This window comes from Theobroma cacao, chromosome 8, assembly GCF_000208745.1.
Source record: "Theobroma cacao cultivar B97-61/B2 chromosome 8, Criollo_cocoa_genome_V2, whole genome shotgun sequence".
In the NCBI taxonomy this organism is placed as follows: Eukaryota; Viridiplantae; Streptophyta; class Magnoliopsida; order Malvales; family Malvaceae; genus Theobroma; species Theobroma cacao.
The window spans coordinates 1229874-1249873 of record NC_030857.1 but is presented as its reverse complement, the minus strand read 5'-3'; the positions used below and the strand labels follow the sequence as shown (position 1 = coordinate 1249873).

Sequence of the window (20000 nt, the reverse complement as noted above, 5' to 3'; positions counted from 1 at the left end):
ACAAGTTAAAAAGAGGATTCTAATCATACTAATTAAACATAATAAAGTAACCATAACAATTTTTTTATTGAAAACTATATATTAAAATTCAATGTAATGTGTGTAAAAAATATTAAAAACATTTTCAAAGAATTTTATTTGGCCATATTTTTATTTTATGTACATGATTATCATCATTTATAATAATAATAATAATAATTAAGTAGATTAATCATGGGTTTTTCTTAATCAGGCAAAATAAAATTGAAAGGGGCCCAATGTCTCTTTTGTCTGCCACGCGTCCCCGAGCGCAATTTCCTTCTAACTCTGAAAACACACACAAAAAACCCGCCAATTAAATTAACGGACAAAATTGAAAATTAAAAAAAAAGAACCGTTTTTTCCGAAAATCACAAGTTGTTTAAATTAGAAGATGAGATAGAAGAATCGAAGCGGAAAAAGAAGAGAGCTTTCATTGTGTGGTAGCCGCTGGTGCAGAGCAGCTTTGAGGCGGTGGCAGCGACGGAGAGAGGCGGAGAGAGGGAGAGAGAGAAAATAAATAAACGAACAAACCGCCGGCGATGAAGGTTTTGAAAAAAACGGTTGACAGTTTCTAGGTTTCGAATCCCATTAGATCCTCTCTCTTTCTCTCTCTCTCTCTCTCTCTCTTCCTCTCTTTCGTTGGAGATTGAGTACATTCTCCATTGTTGCCTCTCCTCTTCTTTCCACGATCCATTGTTTCTTCGATCTTCTCTCTGTCTCCGTTTCGTGTTTTTCCTATGAATTTGTCTCTCCTTTCTGTAAATTTCTGACATTTTCCAGATCTTCCTGTCAACATATTGAAGATTTTTTGTTTGTGTCAAAGGTTTCTCCTTTCAGTTTGGATCCAAGAACAGCAGAAAATCCTCACCTCTTAGGTAAGCTTCGAAACCGAAAAAGAAAAGCAGACTCTTTAAAAACATTTTGCCTGATTGAATTTATCCTTTTCTTTCTTAAGCTCTGGTAGGTCAAAATTTGAAAAAATGCCTATAAAAAGCTTTGTTCGGGAGATTGGAAACATATCAAAGAAAAGTTCAGAGAGGAAGCATAAGCTTCGGCGTGGGCGAGCGCATATCGCTCCTGAAGCTTCTTCTTCTTCTTCTTCTTCATCTGGTTTTTCAACTGCATTAATTGAACAAGGGCAATGGGCAAATTTACCTCCGGAATTACTTTTAGATATAATACAAAGAGTGGAAGCAAGGGAAACATGTTGGCCAGGAAGGAGAGATGTGGTTGCTTGTGCTTCGGTTTGTCGGTCATGGAGGGAAATTACTAAAGAGCTTGTTAAGACACCTGAACAGTGTGGCTTCTTAACTTTCCCCATCTCTTTAAAGCAGGTAAAGTTTAATCCTTTTTATTTTGCCCTTTACTATTGAAAATCCGGTTTGTTAGTTAGTACTCAGCTTTGGGCCTTTTTTGGTGTAGCCTGGACCAAGGGATACTCCGATTCAATGCTATATTAGGAGGGAAAGAGCAACTTCAACATATCGATTATATATGGGTCTCAGTCCTGGTAATTTTTCCTTTTTCATCTTTTTTTTTTGTTTGTGTATGGAGATTATTTGTTTTGGGTGTTTTGATTCTTAAAACTATATTTTTCGGCTTATTAATGCATCTATCATTTGCAGCTCTGTCAGGTGATTTGAGTAAACTGTTACTGGCAGCCAAAAAAATCAGAAGGGCTACCAGTACTGATTTTGTGATATCCTTAGTTGGAGATGATTTCTCTAGATCAAGCAATGCTTATATTGGAAAGCTCAGGTAAGCTTTTAAATCTCTAAGATTATCTTTTATTCTTTTTGAAGGACTGGTTTGTTCTTTTGTGCGTGCAATTTAAGAATGAAGCTTTAACAGGTCTAATTTCCTGGGAACCAAGTTCAACATATTCGACAGTCAACCTCCAGATGACTCTACAGTCCAATCCAGTTGTCAATCCCATAAGAAAATTCATTCGAGTCAGGTGCCTCACAGGGTACCTTTGAGTAACTATAACACAGCCAATATATCTTATGAGCTCAATGTTCTTCGCACCAGAGGTCCAAGGAGAATGCAGTGTACCATGCACTCGATCCCCATCTCCGCAATTGAAGAAGGAGGAACTGCTCCAACTCCAATGGCATTCACAAATTGCCTTGATCAACATTCTTCTCCCTTGTTAGGTTCAAAAGGAAAAAGGCTACGAGTTGGATGCAACTCAACTGGCTCTGGTAAGCCTCTAAAATCAGTGCAAAGTGCACCCCTGGTTTTGAGAAATAAAGCTCCTAGATGGCATGAACAGTTGCAGTGTTGGTGCCTTAATTTTAAAGGACGAGTTACAGTGGCTTCTGTAAAGAATTTCCAGTTGGTGGCTGCTGTGGAGCCAAGCCAAAATGTTACCCTAGTGGAACAAGAAAAAGTGATACTGCAATTTGGGAAGATTGGTAAGGACATTTTCACCATGGATTATCGATACCCACTCTCTGCCTTCCAAGCCTTTGCAATTTGCTTAAGCAGCTTCGACACAAAACCTGCTTGTGAATAACAATTCTCTTGTTACCTCTACGGGCATGATGATGCTAGTGTTCACTACAATTTGGTTGTACATATTCTCTTTGGAAACACATCAGGCTTTGCCATTTTCGTCAGTAACAGCCTTTGTTACTCCGCATCCTTGTTCTATGTAATGAGGGTTACACACATGTATTCTAAGTTTTAGTATCTATTAATTTTTAAAAAGCTAAGTTCCAGACTCTTCCCCTGAGCATGTAGCTTCATCACATTCTGCGAATTTTATATTTAACATCGCGCAATGTATAAGAGAACTATGTTGTTATAGCAACTTTTTCCCTCTATAAGTAGGTATTCAATTGCAAATTGCAGTACAAAGTGCATTGGGTTTTACATTACATAATAATATAACATGAAAATACGAAAGCCATTGGGCTCAGGAGCTTGATTTTGGACAATATGGCATCCTTATTATCAATTTATCATAATCATTCTTTTTATCACGCATGCACATGCTGCATGCAAAGTGATAGGTAAATTATACGGTCAGAGAACCCCTATCTCTGTTTCTTTGTTCTTCTCCCCGCAGCTGTAGCGACAACCATGTCGCCGAGGCTTTTCAGGATTATCAGGGTCCGAGTCACTTGGTTCCGCAAAAAGCCCTCTGAGGCATCTTCTTCTTACTGTGGGCTCATATGTAAGCTTCTCTGCTGGGGTAACGTTAAATTCAGCCTTGCGTGTCTCAAGAGGCCCTGCCTTTGCATTAGACATGGTTGGTTCTGCTGAATTTTGTAAAAATTCCAGATGAACGCCAGGATTTCTTTCGTTCACAGAACTTTCAAACACAACTGAATTATTGATGCTCTGTGTGTTACTATTGACATATGCTCTTGGTGCTGGATTTTCTCTGGTCATTGAATCCTTAGGCTTTCTTCCCCTGGAGCTTCCTTCTCCATCAGTGGTAGTCGCATCAGGGCTGTCATCTGGGTTGATCTTATAACCCCGGTGAATGTGGACTAATCCATCCTTTTTGGCTGATTCTGAACCCATATAAAATGATGCTCCTCTGTTTTCTCCTGCTAGGGTTAGAACAGCGATTGATTTTTCATCTGTAGGCAGCTTTGGTTGCCCTGTGGCCATCTTATGAACAAACTTAGAAATATCTTCCCTGATCTCTTTGTGCAGGGGAACTTGTTCCCAAGTGGAGGTGGCATGCTTTTGATGAGAATTAGTTGGCGTGCTCCCTTCTTTTGGATATGTTGAACTCACAGTTTTGATTTGTTTTTCATCAGTGCTTGAGGTTGTCCATGTCTTCTTTCGTTCAATATCTTCTTGCTTTTCCTGGTGTCTTATTCCTGTCTCAAAAGCTGCCCCCAGTAGCTCTCTGGTTTTTGTCCCAGCATCTGCTGCTGCAGCAAGAAGTTTAGTAATTGTTCTCTGCTCTGGCTCTTCATAAGTTGAACCCTTTGTTTTTGCTTTCCTCCGTTCTTCAGCAGCCTTTTTTCTTTCTTCCCTTTCCTTTGGCTTTAGTGGTGCTGAAGGTGTTTCTGTAGCTGCAATAATTGGTGCAACTTCTTTTACTTGGGCTGATGCCTGTGAAGGCTCTACTGCCACGCCAAATGGTCGAAAGGTGGTTTCTTGTGAGGCAGATAATGGGGGTAGAGTAGAACTTGGAGGCTGAGACCTTCCTTGCGTGGCTCTACGTGATGGAGAAGAGGGTTGTGAAGATGTTTGGCCTGGTGGCTGAGAGGCCAAACGGGATGGAGATTGTTGCTCGGACACTGTCTGCGCTGTTGATTGGGGCTGGGAAGCAATGCGAGATGGGGAGGGAGGCACAGAGGCAGCCCTTGCTTGTGTGGGTGCACGAGTTGGTGCTACTGGCTGAGAAGTGACTTGAGTTTCAGTGGCTCTAGGAGATGGTGATGGTGGAACTGAGGCAGCTCTGATTTGAGTTGTCAGGCGAGGCGGTGATGCTGGCCGTAAAGTAGCTTTGCTTTCAGTGGCTGCACGTGAAGTTGCGGCTGGCGGAGGTTCTGTTTTTTGTGGTGGTGCTTGACCCTGGCTAGGAGTGGTCTGTACCGGGGCGATCCCTGCAGGCCGAAATGGTGGCCGTTGGATAGGGATGGTAGTGGTTGGCTGCGCAGGGGCTTGAGTTTGAGCTGCAGGTCGAGGTTGTGGTTGAGCTGCAGGACGCGGAGCAGTAGCTGCTGATAGCCAAGGGAGTCGAAAACGAAACATTTGCCTCTGATCTCCCATATCTGATAAGAAAAAGAAAAATAACAATGAATAACAATGGAGATGGAAGGTATTTGGGATATTTGCTGATGATGACTCAAGGCTGATGTGAGGTCTGCATATATAGGGTTCGAGTTTGATGCCTTGGAAACTCCAAGTCTACGAGTCATGTTGCATTTGTGACTTTCTTCTAGTTCACAATCCCAACTTTCTTCTTTCTTTTATAAAAGGACATAATCATTTGTGAAACTTTCTGGATTCTTTAGACAGGATTTCCTTGTCTGGAAGGGATAGCATCTAGCTTTCGTTGCCCTTCATACGTTCCATGTCTCTGTTGCCCTGAGTTTATGCTACAGGACCAGGAGTTGTTATTCCTTTCTTAAAGGCATTCCGATTGTTTACTTGCCTCAATGTCTGCTTAAAGAGCATAATCATTCTTCCACGTGGTTCATTTCAAGCCTACTCACAAGTGAAAATTCAACGCAAACAACCCAAGACATTGATTCTATCTTCTTCAATTTCAGAAGAAAAACAAAACCTTTGGGAGAAAGTTTCATACTTTATTCTACTTTTCTAATCCATTGATGCAATTGTTAGCTTCCCGTGGTAATGCCTAACAGGGAGGCAAGGAACATTCCAGCAAGATGGAAAAGCAAAAACCCAAGATTTGTCCTTTAACTTCATCTACTTAATCAAGTAAAGAATTCCTTCAATATAAATTTAAGACAAGATATTCTTGCTTCTTCACCATTGAAATCCCTAGCTTCATTGTCAAAGGAGCTCCCCACAGTCCCAATACCAGCTGTTCATCAAAGGTATGTAATGCAACTTCTCACTTTATTTTTTCTTTCATTTTTAAGCATTATAAATCTATACATACACTTTTAAATTGTTCATTGTCATAGTAAAAAAGGGTTTAAATTAAATTATTAAAAAGTTCTGTAATCTTGATTTTACAGTGCCAAAATGCAAGGGCTTATCCGAGGACTAAGATCATGCCAGGAAACAGTTAAGCTTTCGATTTTAAAGAATTCACTAGGCAGAATCTCCATTGAGGGGAAAAACATGTTCTCCCGTTTTGGGTGCGTGACTTCCTCTCCTTCACCATTGGGAACGCAAGAGAAGGGATTAGAAAACATGACAGTAGCAGACGTGCTGATGACCAAGGGAGAAGAAAAAGTTGGGTCTTGGCTTTGGTGCCGCATCAATGACAATGTTGATGATGCCATGAAGAATGTAGGTATCAACCAACAATCTTTTCAGAAACTAAAATGGACACCTGTTTTTCACCAAGTTGTTGACATGGTTTGGAGATTGTTTACTAAAAGAAACAAGGAAATTTTGCAGATGGCAGAATATAACATTGGGTCATTGCTGGTTTTGAAACCTGGAGAGCAACAACATATTGCAGGAATCATCACAGAAAGAGGTAAAGATCAGCATAACATTCCCTTATGTTGCCTCAGAATCCAGAGTCAAACGACAAAGTTCATCAGTATCTAGGCTCCCCGGGATATAAAACAAACGAAATTCGTGTTCTAAAGGCTTAGGGGCCCATTGTCACGGTCTCAACGAGAAACCATCATCCAATATTGACTTCAGATAATCAACATGAAAGTTTAACTATAACCAGGAATTTCTGTATAAATTTTTCTAACTTTGAGGCCTGTTAATTTCTTAATGCTGGAATGGATGACTGAAAAGACTACCTGAGGAAGATAATTGGGCAGGGAAGATCACCTAAATACACCAGAGTTGGGGAAATCATGACCAAGGAGGTAATTTCCCTCTTTGCAAAACTCTCTTTTTCTTATGATTTAACCTGTCATGAACTATCATTTGTCAACAGAACAAGTTAATCACAGTGACATCTGATACAAGCATTCTTCAAGCAATGCAACTTATGACAGGTAAACTAGTTTGTATGGTGATTTCTGTGATCTGAACACATGGAAGATGGAATCAAAACTCACTTTACATTTGATTTAAGAGAAGAAATGACTATCCTGAATCATCACAGACAATCACATCCGGCATGTTCCAGTCATAGATGGGAAAATAGTCGGCATGGTTTCTATTGTAGACGTTGTCCGAGCAGTGGTGGAACAACAAGAAGGAGAATTAAAGCGACTGAACGAGTTCATCAGAGGAGAGTACTACTAGAGAATGCTACCAAAGTTTGGCTGCCAGTATTCAAACAGGAGCAACGACATCAAATTCACTTTATCCAAACTTTGTACTTTACTTACACTGATCATTCTTTCATTTCTTTCTTCATTTTCCCCCTTTTTTTAATAAATAAAAAGGGCAAACAGAAGAAATGAATGACAAATGGCAAGGGTATGCAGCTGCACATATTTGTATAGCTGCCAAGATGGTGCCAACTTGCAAAAATACCTCTTCCTGTATGATCAATGAAGATGAAAATTACATAGCAAAAATTCTAGAAAAGCACACACCTACATTAGTGTGAGCTATTATATATGTGAGATTAGCATAATCTGCCATCTAGATGCAAACATTAGGAAAACAACAAATTTGCATTACCATGGGGGAAAGCAACCTACATCTATCCGATGATTGTTACCAAAAAATACCGTGATTCCACAAAGGGGAGAAAAAAAAATCAATAATGAGAACCACAGCCAAGTCTCAAAAGAAAATTAGATCAACAAAACATCATAGCTTATCTCACCTCTTCATCAAAGTACATTCCACTGACCTCTCAGTATGCTAAGATATCTAAATTAACTAACCATCCCATTGATGATCGATTGCATGCAAAGGTTTCTGAATCATGTTAATGACAAGGCTATCCCATTGTTGGCCGTCTAGGGCCGTGAGTCTGAGATACCGATAGGGCAAAGTTTAATTGCTGTGATGCAGTAAAGCCCCTGGCCTCCATCAGCCCATGGATCCTTCGAGCATCCTTCACAAAACCACCTGCTATTAGTGCATGTATAGTTCTCTCAAACTCGTGGGGCCCCAATTCATCCTTCTTTGCTTCCAAAACTCCAAGAGCCTGAAGAGCCTTTCTCTCAAATCCAGCCCTTGAATACATATCACAGAGGCTTACATGAACCTTTAATGGAGGAACTTCACCCAGGTCAGCAATCTTGCCCAATAGCTGCTCAGCCTCATCAACCAGCTGCAACTTACCCAACCAATCCACAAGAACTGTATATGTGGCAATGCCAGGTTCAAAACCATCCTTCTCCAGCTGCAGTAGAAGGTCTAAGGCTTTATCCAATAAATTTTTCTTCTCATAAGCTGCAATCATGCTAGCAGTACACTTGTCATCAGGCTTGTGGCCAAGTTTTATCATGTTGTTAAAGTTGCTCCTAGCTTGATCGGAGTCACCAGCCTGCCCATATGCCTCAACAAGCAATGAACAAGACTCCATAGTCGGTTGGAATCCTGCAAACTGCATGGTGATTGCAATTCGTCCAGCTCCGATAACATCACAACTATGAGCATACGACCGAAGCAATGCCATGTAAATCTCCTCTGAGGGTTTGATGTCTCTTGTTTCCATCTCTCTCATCAACGACTCAGCCAACTTAGGTTGGCCAGCATTAACATATCCCATGATCATTGAGTTGTAGAGCTTCATGTCTGGTTGGAAGCCATAGCTCCTCAAGCTTTCAAATGCTTCTTTAGCACGATCAAGATTACCCACTTTGCTATACATGTGAACCAGAACTGTGGTAGTTAAAATATCCGGCATGACACCATTTTCAACCATCATTTTAAGGATTCTCTCAGCATCTTCTATGCGATTCTCTTTAGCATAGGCATCAATCAGTTTTCTATAGTCAGGAATGTTGGCTTGGAAAGATTTTTCGCTCAAGACAAGTTCTGCTACCTATAAATATTCAACATCATAATAACAACTTCAGAATTCGTAGCTCCACTAATCAGAAATTTAATTTCGGAAATACTCTTATTTACATGCATGTTATTCAAACAGGTGGTGATAATAAACATGCATCCAAATGCAAATAGAACAAAATGTAGCATAAAAAGATATATAATTTATCCTGGACTCTTGACTCTTCCTTCAAACAGACCCCTGCATCCAAGGATCTGTGATTTCTCTCTTGTTCTTCATATTAATTATCCTTATAAATACAATCTAAAGAGAGGTAAAATGCTACACAAGAGACTTCTCACCCTCAGTTAAATGCTGGTGCTCTAGTACTAGTATGAACAGGATATAAATATATAAAACAAGAAATGGAAATAAATATCCCCAAAAAGCATGTCTACAGGAACCTTTCGACTAAGAGACAAAAGTCAACTAATATTCTCAACAAACTGCTTTTCAAACTAAAATGCCGATCTTATCAAGATGGTCAATATGGGAAGCAAAACAATATCAATAATGTATTCAGATGGTACTTTTATGATCTCCAGGAAGAAAAAGGTCTAAAACTTCATTTTTTTTTGGCATGTTTTGATATATCACCAACTTATGGAGGACAAGAAATATTCAACACTGATAACGCCATATTTTTTCAATAATAAGGGATGTCAACAGGAAAGCATGCAAAATGTGTGACAACATGAGCTGAACATTAAGAAAACTGTACCTTTAAGTGTATGTCAGGATTCTGTTGTTCCAATCTATCAAGCAAACTGATCCAGTCAACACGACTAGGTTGCAAAAGCTCTGTCCATTCAGCCAAAATCTGTGATGGATCATCCTCCTGTTTTAATGAAAGGATTTTCTCTATGACCAATTTGCACTTCCCAGATAATGACTTTGGCTCCTGAGGCCAAACCATTGCCTCTCTCTCATGAATTTTATCAGCAACTTCAGCCCACTTAGGATCTGATAAATCCAGTCCATAGATCTTATACTTTAGCTTTCCCTTTCTTTTCGGAAGAGATACAACCCTTTGTTCATCCTCGGCTACAACAGCCTGTTCATCAAAGGTCTTTCCATCCTTGGGTTGCTCTTCATCCCTAAGACGTTCCAAACTCCTATAAAAATCATTCTCTTCCATCTTCTCTATCGCCCATTTAAACCGGAGTTCCCTCAACAAATCCCCATGAATCCCAACTTCACTAGCAAACCGACACATTTCTTTCACTTCTTCGGATTGCAAAAACTGCTTTACCTTTTCCTTCTTCCTCGCCTTCTCCATATCCTCCAACACCATATTACTCACTTCCCATACCGTCCTCCACAAATCTTCACTAAAATCCTGTGATGGCATTGCCACTGCAGAATCAAGCATCTGCTGAATACCACCCTTTTCCATCTCTTCCACAACCTTCCCAACAATAATCAAAAGCATCCCATCAATTGTCTCCTCATTGCAATCCCTGTAAGCATCGGATAACTTCCCTCTCATTATCCAAACGAATCGCGATAAAAACTCATTCACCGTTCCATCCTCCTCTTCCTCAGAATCACTAGACACAAGTTTTGCTTCAACACCAGCATAACTTAGCTTAGTTTCTTGGGTTGAGTGAATATATCTAACAAAAGGGAAAATGGGTTTACGGTTTCGAAGAAAAGCAGAGCTTTGACCACTACTTAACGAATAAAGGGGAGGAGACCTTGCGGCGGCAATGGTTGACAACTTTTTGGGATTATAAGAGATTGATTTTCCATTGATTTTCGATAAATTATTGATTGTTTTCCCAGAAATTAAATGCTTCAAGTTCATGGCTACTACAAAAATAGTCAAAACTCTAATACTAGATAGTCTAGATTCCTCAGAACCCTAAAAAGGAACAAACGAAACACTGATTATAACTGAAAATACCTGTGAATAAAAAAAAATTGAGATGAAATGAAGTACGGAAATCAGCTAGTGAGAGTGTAGCCAGTCTGTTTGGTTATCTGGAAAGAGAAAAAGAAAAGGCAACCGGCCGAGAGAGACGGGCGTAGGCTGATCTGAAATTAGAAGAAGCGCCGGCGTTTGCCCGTAAAGCGTTGAAATGGACGGCTAGGATTTGAGGGGTTTAGTGGGGGGGGAGTGATGATGATTAGGGCTTTTCGTTCGGTTTCTGCCTCTTCTTTTCTTATCCCTTTTTTAAATATTCAATTTACTTTTCTTTTTATTCTTTATTAAATATCAGTGTAGCTATTTATTTCATTTTCGAAATTTCTAGAATTTCATTTAGCCATTTAAATTTTTATAATTGTCGTTATTAATATGTTTAAAAGTTAAAACCTTGGGAATTGGCATAAAGTTTGTATATTGTTTTTATTTACTTAAATATGAGTTATCAACAAATTATTTGATTGATTTGAATATCCAAAAATAAGATATTGAATTACAATTTGAAATGAAAATACATATTATGATACAATATAGATTTAATATACTGATTTTGTGTATCAAAACATACCCTTAAAAGTAAAATTACTCTTCTCTCAACCACTTTTTTTCTTCCTCTGTAAATATCTAAACTAAAATCTTGCTTTTCTTCTTTAATACTCTATTAATGTATAATACTCATATTTTATCAATTAATCATATGTTATTACCTCATAAATGAAATATAGCCTATTTTAGAAAATAATCTGAAATAATGCTTTTTTTTATTTAAAAAAAAATTCGAACTCTTCTCTTCATATACCGACCTAAATATTAGAGTGTAAATATAAAGTAATCTAAAATAATGTTAAAACTATAACAATACAAATTTCACACATTAAATTACATATATGAAACAGAAGAAAAAAAAGCATTCTATACAAAAGAAAGCATGGGAATATGAGAAACTACAGCGCTATTACTATAAAGATCAAAATGGAGCAAACAAAATTTCCTGGCTAATCCCCGATTCCTACAGTTAATGGGTTGGGCTAGCATCCTGGGTTCTGAATTAGGAAAGCCATTCAAAAGGGGAAACTCACCACTTGCCACGTAAAAACCTTGATACCTTCTTTATGAGAAATCCAAAAGCCTTGGAAGATGATGTTTTACCTTCATTGCTGCTGGAGATGTGTGAGTTCTCTTGACTCAGGATGAAGCTAGGAATTGAACATTGAGACGCATCACTTCTCGTCATATGTTCCACGAGTTCGATCAGGTGAAATGCGTTATCCTCTGCTCTGGAACTGCCATTGCGATGTATGCTGAACAAGGATTGAATTATGCTTCCTGTCATTATCATTTGACAATACCTTGTATCCTCATAGCATAGAGACAGAAGGACATCGACAGCAAGTTCCTGTTCCTCCTTCTTACCGTCTTCCAAGAGTCTGGCTATTGAAGTAAATAAATTGGCTTCAGTAACTTCAAATCTAACCTGGTCGATATTGCATATATTGTTTATGATCTCAATGCAATAGCCTGCAACATTCGAGTCCTCAAGAAAAGAAACCAGCTTGGGGATATAACCCAAATATGCAATATGGTAACCAACATCACTGCAATCTGATAAATTACGTAGGATCTTCATTGCAAGTGTGTAACATTCTGTGGCTGTAGTGTCAAGGACTTTTAGGATGGAAGGCAATACGCCAGATGCCACAATTCTGGACTTATAGTACTGTTGCCAGGATAAGACTTCCATTATTGCAAGGGACTCTCGAGCCGGTTCAGAATCCAACAATGATGCCAACAAATAGATAACATCTTCATGACAGGGAGGTAATTCGATTCTGCAGGTAACAACACATACTTTTATCAAACTAGTAAACTAGTAGTGTCTTTACTTTGTGTAATATAGTCAATGCAATCAATTATTACCGAAGGGTGTCATTATAAAGTTAGGTACATGAAAACATTAAGAGAAACCAATATGCTTGTTGGCTCCTTACACATGTACCTATTTTCTATCATCTGCATTTAGTCTCCGCATAATAATTGCACATTATTTATTGCAATATTTGTACATTTTCTAAAGATGGATTAACCTTTTTTAAAGAAAAATCCAAGCATTGATTCTAACATGGCCCCTTCAGGTCTGATTATTTCTCTCTAAACTTGGAAATGTGTTTACCGACAACACCTAAGTAGCTAATGAAGGAAAAAGGATGCGAGATATGAATGTTACCTGTTACTGCTCAAAATTGCTAAAAGCACCTCTGCTCCATCTTTTTGCATTTCTATATCACACATTTCGTTTGCATCCTTCAAAAATGTAATCACAGGATTGACATGACTACCTGAAAATGTCAAACGCCTGGCCTTATCATTGTCTTCTAGAAGGCCTTTAACCTTTTCAACAGCCTTGCATTTAGATTTCCAGGAATATTTATCGAGTTCAGAAAGAAAGGCTGCATTGATGTCATGACTACTTGAAGTCATAGAAGAGAGATGACATCTTTGACAGTGAGAATCTGCAGCAACCTCATCATTGCGTGTCCTGTCAGACGAATCCAAAGTAGAACCAGTACTCATCGAGCCAATTGAGACATTTCCTATTTGAAGTTGCAACCCAAGCACTGAACTGCCAAAGCTAGCAATGGACCTGGAAGAAGTTTCCCATGAGGAAGGCAGTGAAGGGATTGGTTTTGCATGTTCAGGAATATTGATTCCATGCCTCAAGCACCACTTTGAAATGAGGCCTTTCATTGCTAAATTTGGAGTGATGGACAACTGCTCCAACCTTGTCTTCGTCACAGGGCATATCTGATTGCCCTCATTAAACCTCTTCTCTATCCATACTCGTTCAAATGTTTGGCCAGAAGCAATAATTACAGGATCATAAAGCAGTCTCATAGAAAGAGGGCATTGGAATTCCTCAGGAGGTTTAGGAATGAAGAAGTCATTAGGTGGAGTCTCATCTTCTTCTTTTCCCACTCCTTGCTTCTGCTCCATGGATGAAGAATAGTTGTCTTCCTCAGGAGGACTGGTGATTTTAGATTGGAGTTGCCAAATTAACTTTCCATGTTTTTTCAGAAGATATAAAAGATAATTCAAGATTTTCCACTTCATTGTCTCCCTATCATGGACTTTTCCAAGTAGTATCTTGATAGATCTTTCCTCTATCAAACGAGCAAAAGGAGATAAAATGTTCAGCCTCAAAGCTGCAAGTTGAAGAGCCTCAATTTCTGATTGGAGTTTGGAGCCTGATGCAGATGTGTCCTGTTGAAGCAGTTCAAGTATGACTGCACCAGCCTCATATTCCGAAGGTTCTACAGGAAAACTTGCACTCCTAAGTTCATCTATAATTCTAGATATCTGTAAACAAAAATTCCCAAATACAATTAAGGAAAGTTTTTAAAGAAAAAGGCTGAAAAAGAATGAACATAGTACATAAAATTTAAGTTCTCCAATATATATCTTTCCACCACTAAAGTAACAACAGCACCAAATAATACATGGAATAACACAAGCAAATCAAGCACTTTACAATTCACCCGCCAGCAAATTTAAAAAAAATGGAAAAAGAAAAATTCATAAAGTATTACATACCTTTTCAGCCAACAATGGTGGAACCATATCTTGAACTTGATTCATAGAAATCGCCAAAGTTTTCCGAATTTTATCACACCTCAAGAGTATCGCTTTAGCTGTAATTGCCTAAATATTTCATTGATAGAGTTATTACCCAAATAATGTCTACGGAAACCTGATAATGATAAATTCACTTGATTATAGATTAAACTCTGTGTGTATAACTTACTGCATAAATTTAACAGTTACAAACCAAATGGCAATGTGAATTTAAACTGCCAAGATATTTGAAATTAAATGCTTACCATGGTGAACAAAAGAATGCAACTGGAGGATGAATATATCAAGAATGTAATGGTGTTCTTAACAGCCCATTTTGGTTGATTAGAAAACAAAAATTATATGCTGCATGAATGTAACATTGGTATAAATTTGATAATAAAACAACAACCTGGGACTAGTGCTATTAGTTTCTGAATTCAGCAGGCATTCATTTCATGCATGTCTTTTATTTATTTTACAAACAGAAAAGTAACAATTAAAAAAGAAAGTACCAAGTAGAGTTTGCTGGATTCAGAACAGTGCTGGATTAGTAACTTGGCTTTATCCACTGCCGATTGTAATAAGCATAATGCCTGCATTCCTGATGTGCATGGCCGAGCAGACTCAAGATCAGAAAACATGTGCGAAATGCTATTAATGATTTTCTTGAGCTCCAAGCACATTAAGCGATGCACCTGCATCCACTGCAATTGTCAGAAAAACAAATACTACTAAACTGGCTTCCTTCTCAGTATGGAAAGATAAAGCAAGAATTTGAAATTGATGACTAGAAAGGGAAATAAATATAACTCTGTTTTTTGGGACAAAAACAGAAGTTAAGTTTCTTTCAAAAGGGGATCTCTTCTAATATCTATTCTCCTGGACTCTAGTGATTAACAACTGGCAAGTCATATGTACCTAATTCTGAAGGCAGCCCAAATCATTCAAAGCCAAAATGAAACCATCCGTTCAGCTAGAGAAATCTGAGTGTGATTCTATTATGCTATAGTGAGGAGAACTAAACGTTTTTTCATGAAGTTCAAACAAATTAGATATTTAACTGATGAGAAATCCAAAAATTAAAAATCCGGTGCCCTTTCTTACAAAGTATCCTATATATTTTCACTCTTAAATTCAACTTGAGATGCTCTAGGATTTTTACTGAAAACACTAGACTATATTAAACCCGATTCTTCTTGAAAAAGTAAATCAAAGAAATATGGTCCAAAAGCTGGATAAAGCTGTTGAGATTTACCTTAATGGCACTGTAATATGGAAGCTCAACACTCTCAGCAGCACGAAATTCCATTTTGTAAAAGTATCCTCACTCTGCACATTGACCAAAACAATTTGAGTCCTCAGAGAGACGGTTATATATGCATAATACACCATTACAAATTTGAATTACAGTTACATGAATACTTCCACCAATTATTTCACCAAAATTATGTAGTCTACTAAGAAAATTAAATAGAAAGAATGAAAACCAGAGGATGGTTGTGAACCAAGTCAAATAAATAGTTTACATCATAAATACTTAAGAGTATAAAGGTTTCTTGTTTAATATCTTTCTAGTTAAAATACTGACCGAAAGAGGCTCATCTAAACGTCACAAAAATTTCTATGAAGTAAAAGGTTGTAATCATAAAAGCAAACTAAGGTCATTTTGGCCTCATTGCCAGAGCAACAAAATTCTGGTAGCAAATTGTAATGATTAGGAGGCAGCTTCAACGTATCTTTATATGCAACCAAGTCAAGATCGTGACTCCTTAGGTGAAGTTAAAACATAACCACAAGCAGGGGCTAAAATTCATTGCAAAGGCAAGCTCTCGAGGAACTGAAAATCAAGCAAAACGGCATCTATGATATGCATGCTCATAATCAGTTTGATTACTAAATATTTCAGTAGGTAAATCACTGCTTACAAGTTAAAGGATAGAGTTACAATATAATTAAAAAGAAAACTTACCCAGTTACTCTACTGGCAAAAACTCAGCGTGAGCTCCACAGAAGACCCAATATAGAAACACCAGAATGAACAGAGAATAAATTGCAAAACTATCAGCTTCTTAACGTCAAGAAGTTCCTGTCATTATAACACAGTTCAAATACCAGCTTTTCTAACATGCACCCCATCAGTTGGCCAAGAGAAGGAAAAGATTCTAGTAAAGAAAGCAATCCCGATGAAAATATAATCTATAAGCACCCCATGGCCGTCGAAGTGGTTGCTGTTGAACCGTTTTATACTTTTATACAATAAAATATAAAAGGAAACACAGTTTATGAGGAAAATTGTTACTGTCTTCCTGAGGAGAAAGCAGTTCATCGGTCAAACCCTACATTTCAACAAGAAAGTTTCCAGAAGCACGTTTAAGTACCCGTAAGAGAGAGAGAGAGGCTGTCCATCTACCTTTTGACTGCTTTAAGGCCCGCTACAATGGTACTCTCAGCACGTTGACTTCTTCCAACATGGGAAAGAAGGTTAAAAAACGAAAATGGGCGGTAACGCCACTAACTCTCTCTCTCTCTCTCTATATATATCACCAAAGTTAGACTTAAGTTTAAGTTTATTATTATGTACTATATCTACCTTTCCTTTGGGGGGGTTTTCTTTTCATGGTGTTTTTCAATAACATATTTATTTCTTCTGCCACTTATGAAATCAGAACCCTGAATCTATGATCCTATTGAAACCGTAAATGGTATAATAACTAACTGGTAACTACATATGTTAAGGATGGTAATTTTAATTAAGTCACTGATAAACGAAGTCAACGGTCAACACTAATTACGAGCACCATAACCTTAAGATATCTTTCGTATAGAGATTCTTAAACGTGTGCCAGCCGCCAAGAAACAACAGTAAACAGACGCAAGCTAGAAGTTAAAACAACTTTCATTGTCACATAGGTAATAGGCCAGTGTCGTTTGCAACGACAGAATTTCCCTTCGAATCTTGAACCAATAAACAGAAGACCTTAAAAGCAGGCATCTCGATGACCCTGGAGTGGACCTAGAACAAGAACAAATTATGTCTTAATCAATTCACGCTGCGGCCTTCAAATAGTGGAATTATTGGAAATTTTGCAGGTCATCTCATTTTCAATCGCTCTTTTAATTATTATTGGTTCTTAACCCACAGGATAAGCAGCATGCACTACCATTAGAAGTACGTTTCTACTCATTTATCTGTATCCTGCCAAGTATGAGTTTCAGCTACACATTTCTAACATTCTTTTCATCTACTTTTTTTGGGACATTAGAAATAAATATCAGAAGGGTTTATGTAAGTATCGGCAATTTCATGCAAGAGAAAAGTACCCGATGGCCAATGGAAACTCTGAAATGGCTGTTTGCACGCAAGAAATTTCACTGAGATGGTACATCCGAGGATTACTTGAAACTTTAATGCTGCTTTAATAGGTCTCGTCCATGGAAGGAATCAAATGAGCAAACGTCTGGAAAAAGTTCAACATTAGAGGATCAATAACCACAGAAATACTTTGTAGTTCCCTGGCGACTAGAATCTAAGCCCATGGCAATGATTAGTACATCTGCAGTTCTGCATCAAAGGGCTCATGCTCATTTTGTGCGAGGCTCCTTAAGAATTTTAAGCAACAAGGATGCTATGAGCAAGGTCTGTGGTCTACTCCATTATGGGTGGTCAAACTTGTTCTTCTCACTCCAATGCCATTCCTAAGAAGTTACTATGAAATATTGCCATATTAGATATTCTTAAATTTATATAAGCATCAAGCTTTCACTTGTATCAAGTTGTGGTCGGTCCAAATAAACATGGCAGAGCAATGCAATATATGCACCGAAGCAGTAGTGAACAAAGCCTATAAACTGATACGGAAAAAGATTATTGGAACCTTAGCAAAAAACACAAACCACCCAATGAAGTCACCAAAAACAATAGGACCCGGTGTTCTTCCCTCCAACCCTTTTGGACTCTAAAGCAGATTAAAAGCAGAATTCTCGATAATGAACAAAGTATTATTTCTTCGGTGATATTTCTTATTTATGCCATTATTCGGATGATGAAGATAATCTCCACTTTGGTCGTTTGAACTAACGTGGCACTTTACTGTCCAGGGGACAGACATCAATAAACTCTTGACTCTATTGTCCCAAACCTGGTCAACAGGGACTAAGAACAATCGTCGGGGCATGGATCGAACCTCTTTGTTTAAAACAGAGGGTTTGGTGGCATAGAAAAGGGAATGACACTTTAGAATCTTTCCTTGTATGCATCAGTGAGGAACAACACAATTATGCATTTATGCTCTAGCTTAGCCACTCACAAATCTCTGACCTATGCCCATATCTTCTCTATAAAAATAAAAACAAGGCAAAGTCATTCGAAGGAGGGCTTTTAAATTAATTGGTGGCCAAATTATTGAACCGATATTCAACTCGACACAAAAAAGGCTTCTAATTCAATCACTTCAAGCTACAAGACTTTGTACAATTCCACTCCATTTGGTTGCTTCACGAACATCAAGCATCTGCTCCTTATCTTTTTGGGACATTCCATGAGCAAAACGCGCTTTTTTACTACTTTCTTCAAGTAGATCCAACGGTATGAAAATCATGCTTCCCAAAATACTTTTCTTTATTGAAAGATTCCCCTCCAAGTGTGGTCCTCAATGCCTTTAAATGCCCAGAGAGTGAATTGTATGTCAGTGGAGTAGACTCCTCCAGCTGCTCAAAAGGAACTGGTTCTTTGGTCCTGGTATTCAATATCCACAAAGGTACAGCAAAAGTTATAGGTCTAGACTTTTAAATCTTTCAAACTTTTGGAACAGTCCACACAAATCTTCCTATCATAAAAAAGGACCCACACTGCCACGATTTCCACAAGGAAAATAGAAAGGAACCCCCTGACTTAACTTTCGCCTGATGCGACTTGAGAAGTCGAGATGAGAAGGATTCAATTGACGGCATTAAGCTAAGAAACATTATAGCATGGCCCTCCTCCTAAAGAGTTATAAGAGTATTTTTGCGTCGAATTTACCCGGTCATATCATGGTTCTCCTCCAAAAGAGTTATAAGAGTATTCTGGCGTCGAATTTACCCCGACATATCATGGCCCTTCTCTGGCTGCTATGGCCAATATCAAGCTAAGAACCAAAGCTATTTGTCTAAAATTCCCCCATCATTTGACACCCAAAAATATAAGATAAAGATATTTAATTACCCCTAAACCAAACGAGTTTAAACAAATTTTAAAATTGTTACTGTTAGGCTATAATATCAACCATTATAGCATATATTGAATCTTCCACAATTCGTTTGATTCACAAAAAGTAGGGGAAAAGAAAAAGAAATACACAAAATTGACATACTTCAAGTATTTAAATTGAATTTCCAATACCGAATAAAGGGTACTCAATAATCATATAATTTCTTGTGGCCAATGTAAATAAAGGCTTCGTTTTTCTCCTTTCATGATTAATTTGTTTTGAGTTTTTCTCCCTCATGCTTCGTTTGTTCTTCTTTGGTCTTTCCAGACCCTTATGTAGCAAGATAAATTGGCACCCTAAATGCAATAAAGGTCTAGGATATAGCAGAAAATCATTCAGTGGCCAAAGCTTCAGTGTTGGTTGAAAAAGTAAAATAAACAGTCTCTTCTTTGATCTTTCAATGAGTTGATTATTATTGATATAGCCTGACTACCTGTTTGCAGAGGACCGTTTCCTCAGATGGCAAGAGCCAACAAGAATAGCTGACGAAACAAAGAAAAAACTTTGATGTGTACTCAGTCCTACCAAGTACCAAGGAGGAAAAGTTTCAAGTGCAAGAGCCAGGCTCGCATATTAAAAAACATAGGAAGGAGCTAAGCAT

General features: G+C 38.1%; 5 protein-coding genes across 5 annotated transcripts; 2 read left to right on the top strand and 3 right to left on the bottom strand.

Annotated features, from left to right (window-relative positions):
* LOC18591405 (tubby-like F-box protein 5) lies at positions 413-2836 on the top strand. Its single transcript, XM_007017506.2, has 5 exons — positions 413-896; positions 977-1355; positions 1444-1531; positions 1647-1779; positions 1873-2836. The coding sequence occupies exons 2-5, from the start codon at positions 1002-1004 to the stop codon at positions 2537-2539; spliced, it is 1242 nt and encodes a 413-aa protein (XP_007017568.2). The 5' UTR covers positions 413-896; positions 977-1001; the 3' UTR covers positions 2540-2836.
* Positions 2812-4825, bottom strand: LOC18591404 (AP2-associated protein kinase 1). Its single transcript, XM_007017505.2, has one exon. It carries the CDS (start codon positions 4759-4761, stop codon positions 3052-3054), a length of 1710 nt encoding a protein of 569 aa, XP_007017567.2. The 5' UTR covers positions 4762-4825; the 3' UTR covers positions 2812-3051.
* LOC18591403 (CBS domain-containing protein CBSX3, mitochondrial) lies at positions 5472-7176 on the top strand. The gene is made up of 6 exons (XM_007017504.2): positions 5472-5555; positions 5700-5976; positions 6088-6169; positions 6445-6518; positions 6590-6650; positions 6761-7176. The coding sequence occupies exons 2-6, from the start codon at positions 5707-5709 to the stop codon at positions 6901-6903; spliced, it is 630 nt and encodes a 209-aa protein (XP_007017566.2). The 5' UTR covers positions 5472-5555; positions 5700-5706; the 3' UTR covers positions 6904-7176.
* Positions 7388-10772, bottom strand: LOC18591402 (protein NUCLEAR FUSION DEFECTIVE 5, mitochondrial). The gene is made up of 2 exons (XM_007017503.2): positions 9333-10772; positions 7388-8605 (listed from the first exon to the last, which is right to left on the bottom strand). Exons 1-2 carry the CDS (start codon positions 10416-10418, stop codon positions 7553-7555), a joined length of 2139 nt encoding a protein of 712 aa, XP_007017565.2. The 5' UTR covers positions 10419-10772; the 3' UTR covers positions 7388-7552.
* Positions 11339-16644, bottom strand: LOC18591401 (U-box domain-containing protein 5). The gene is made up of 7 exons (XM_018126407.1): positions 16561-16644; positions 16120-16236; positions 15406-15479; positions 14663-14845; positions 14127-14234; positions 12763-13892; positions 11339-12367 (listed from the first exon to the last, which is right to left on the bottom strand). Exons 3-7 carry the CDS (start codon positions 15457-15459, stop codon positions 11614-11616), a joined length of 2229 nt encoding a protein of 742 aa, XP_017981896.1. The 5' UTR covers positions 15460-15479; positions 16120-16236; positions 16561-16644; the 3' UTR covers positions 11339-11613.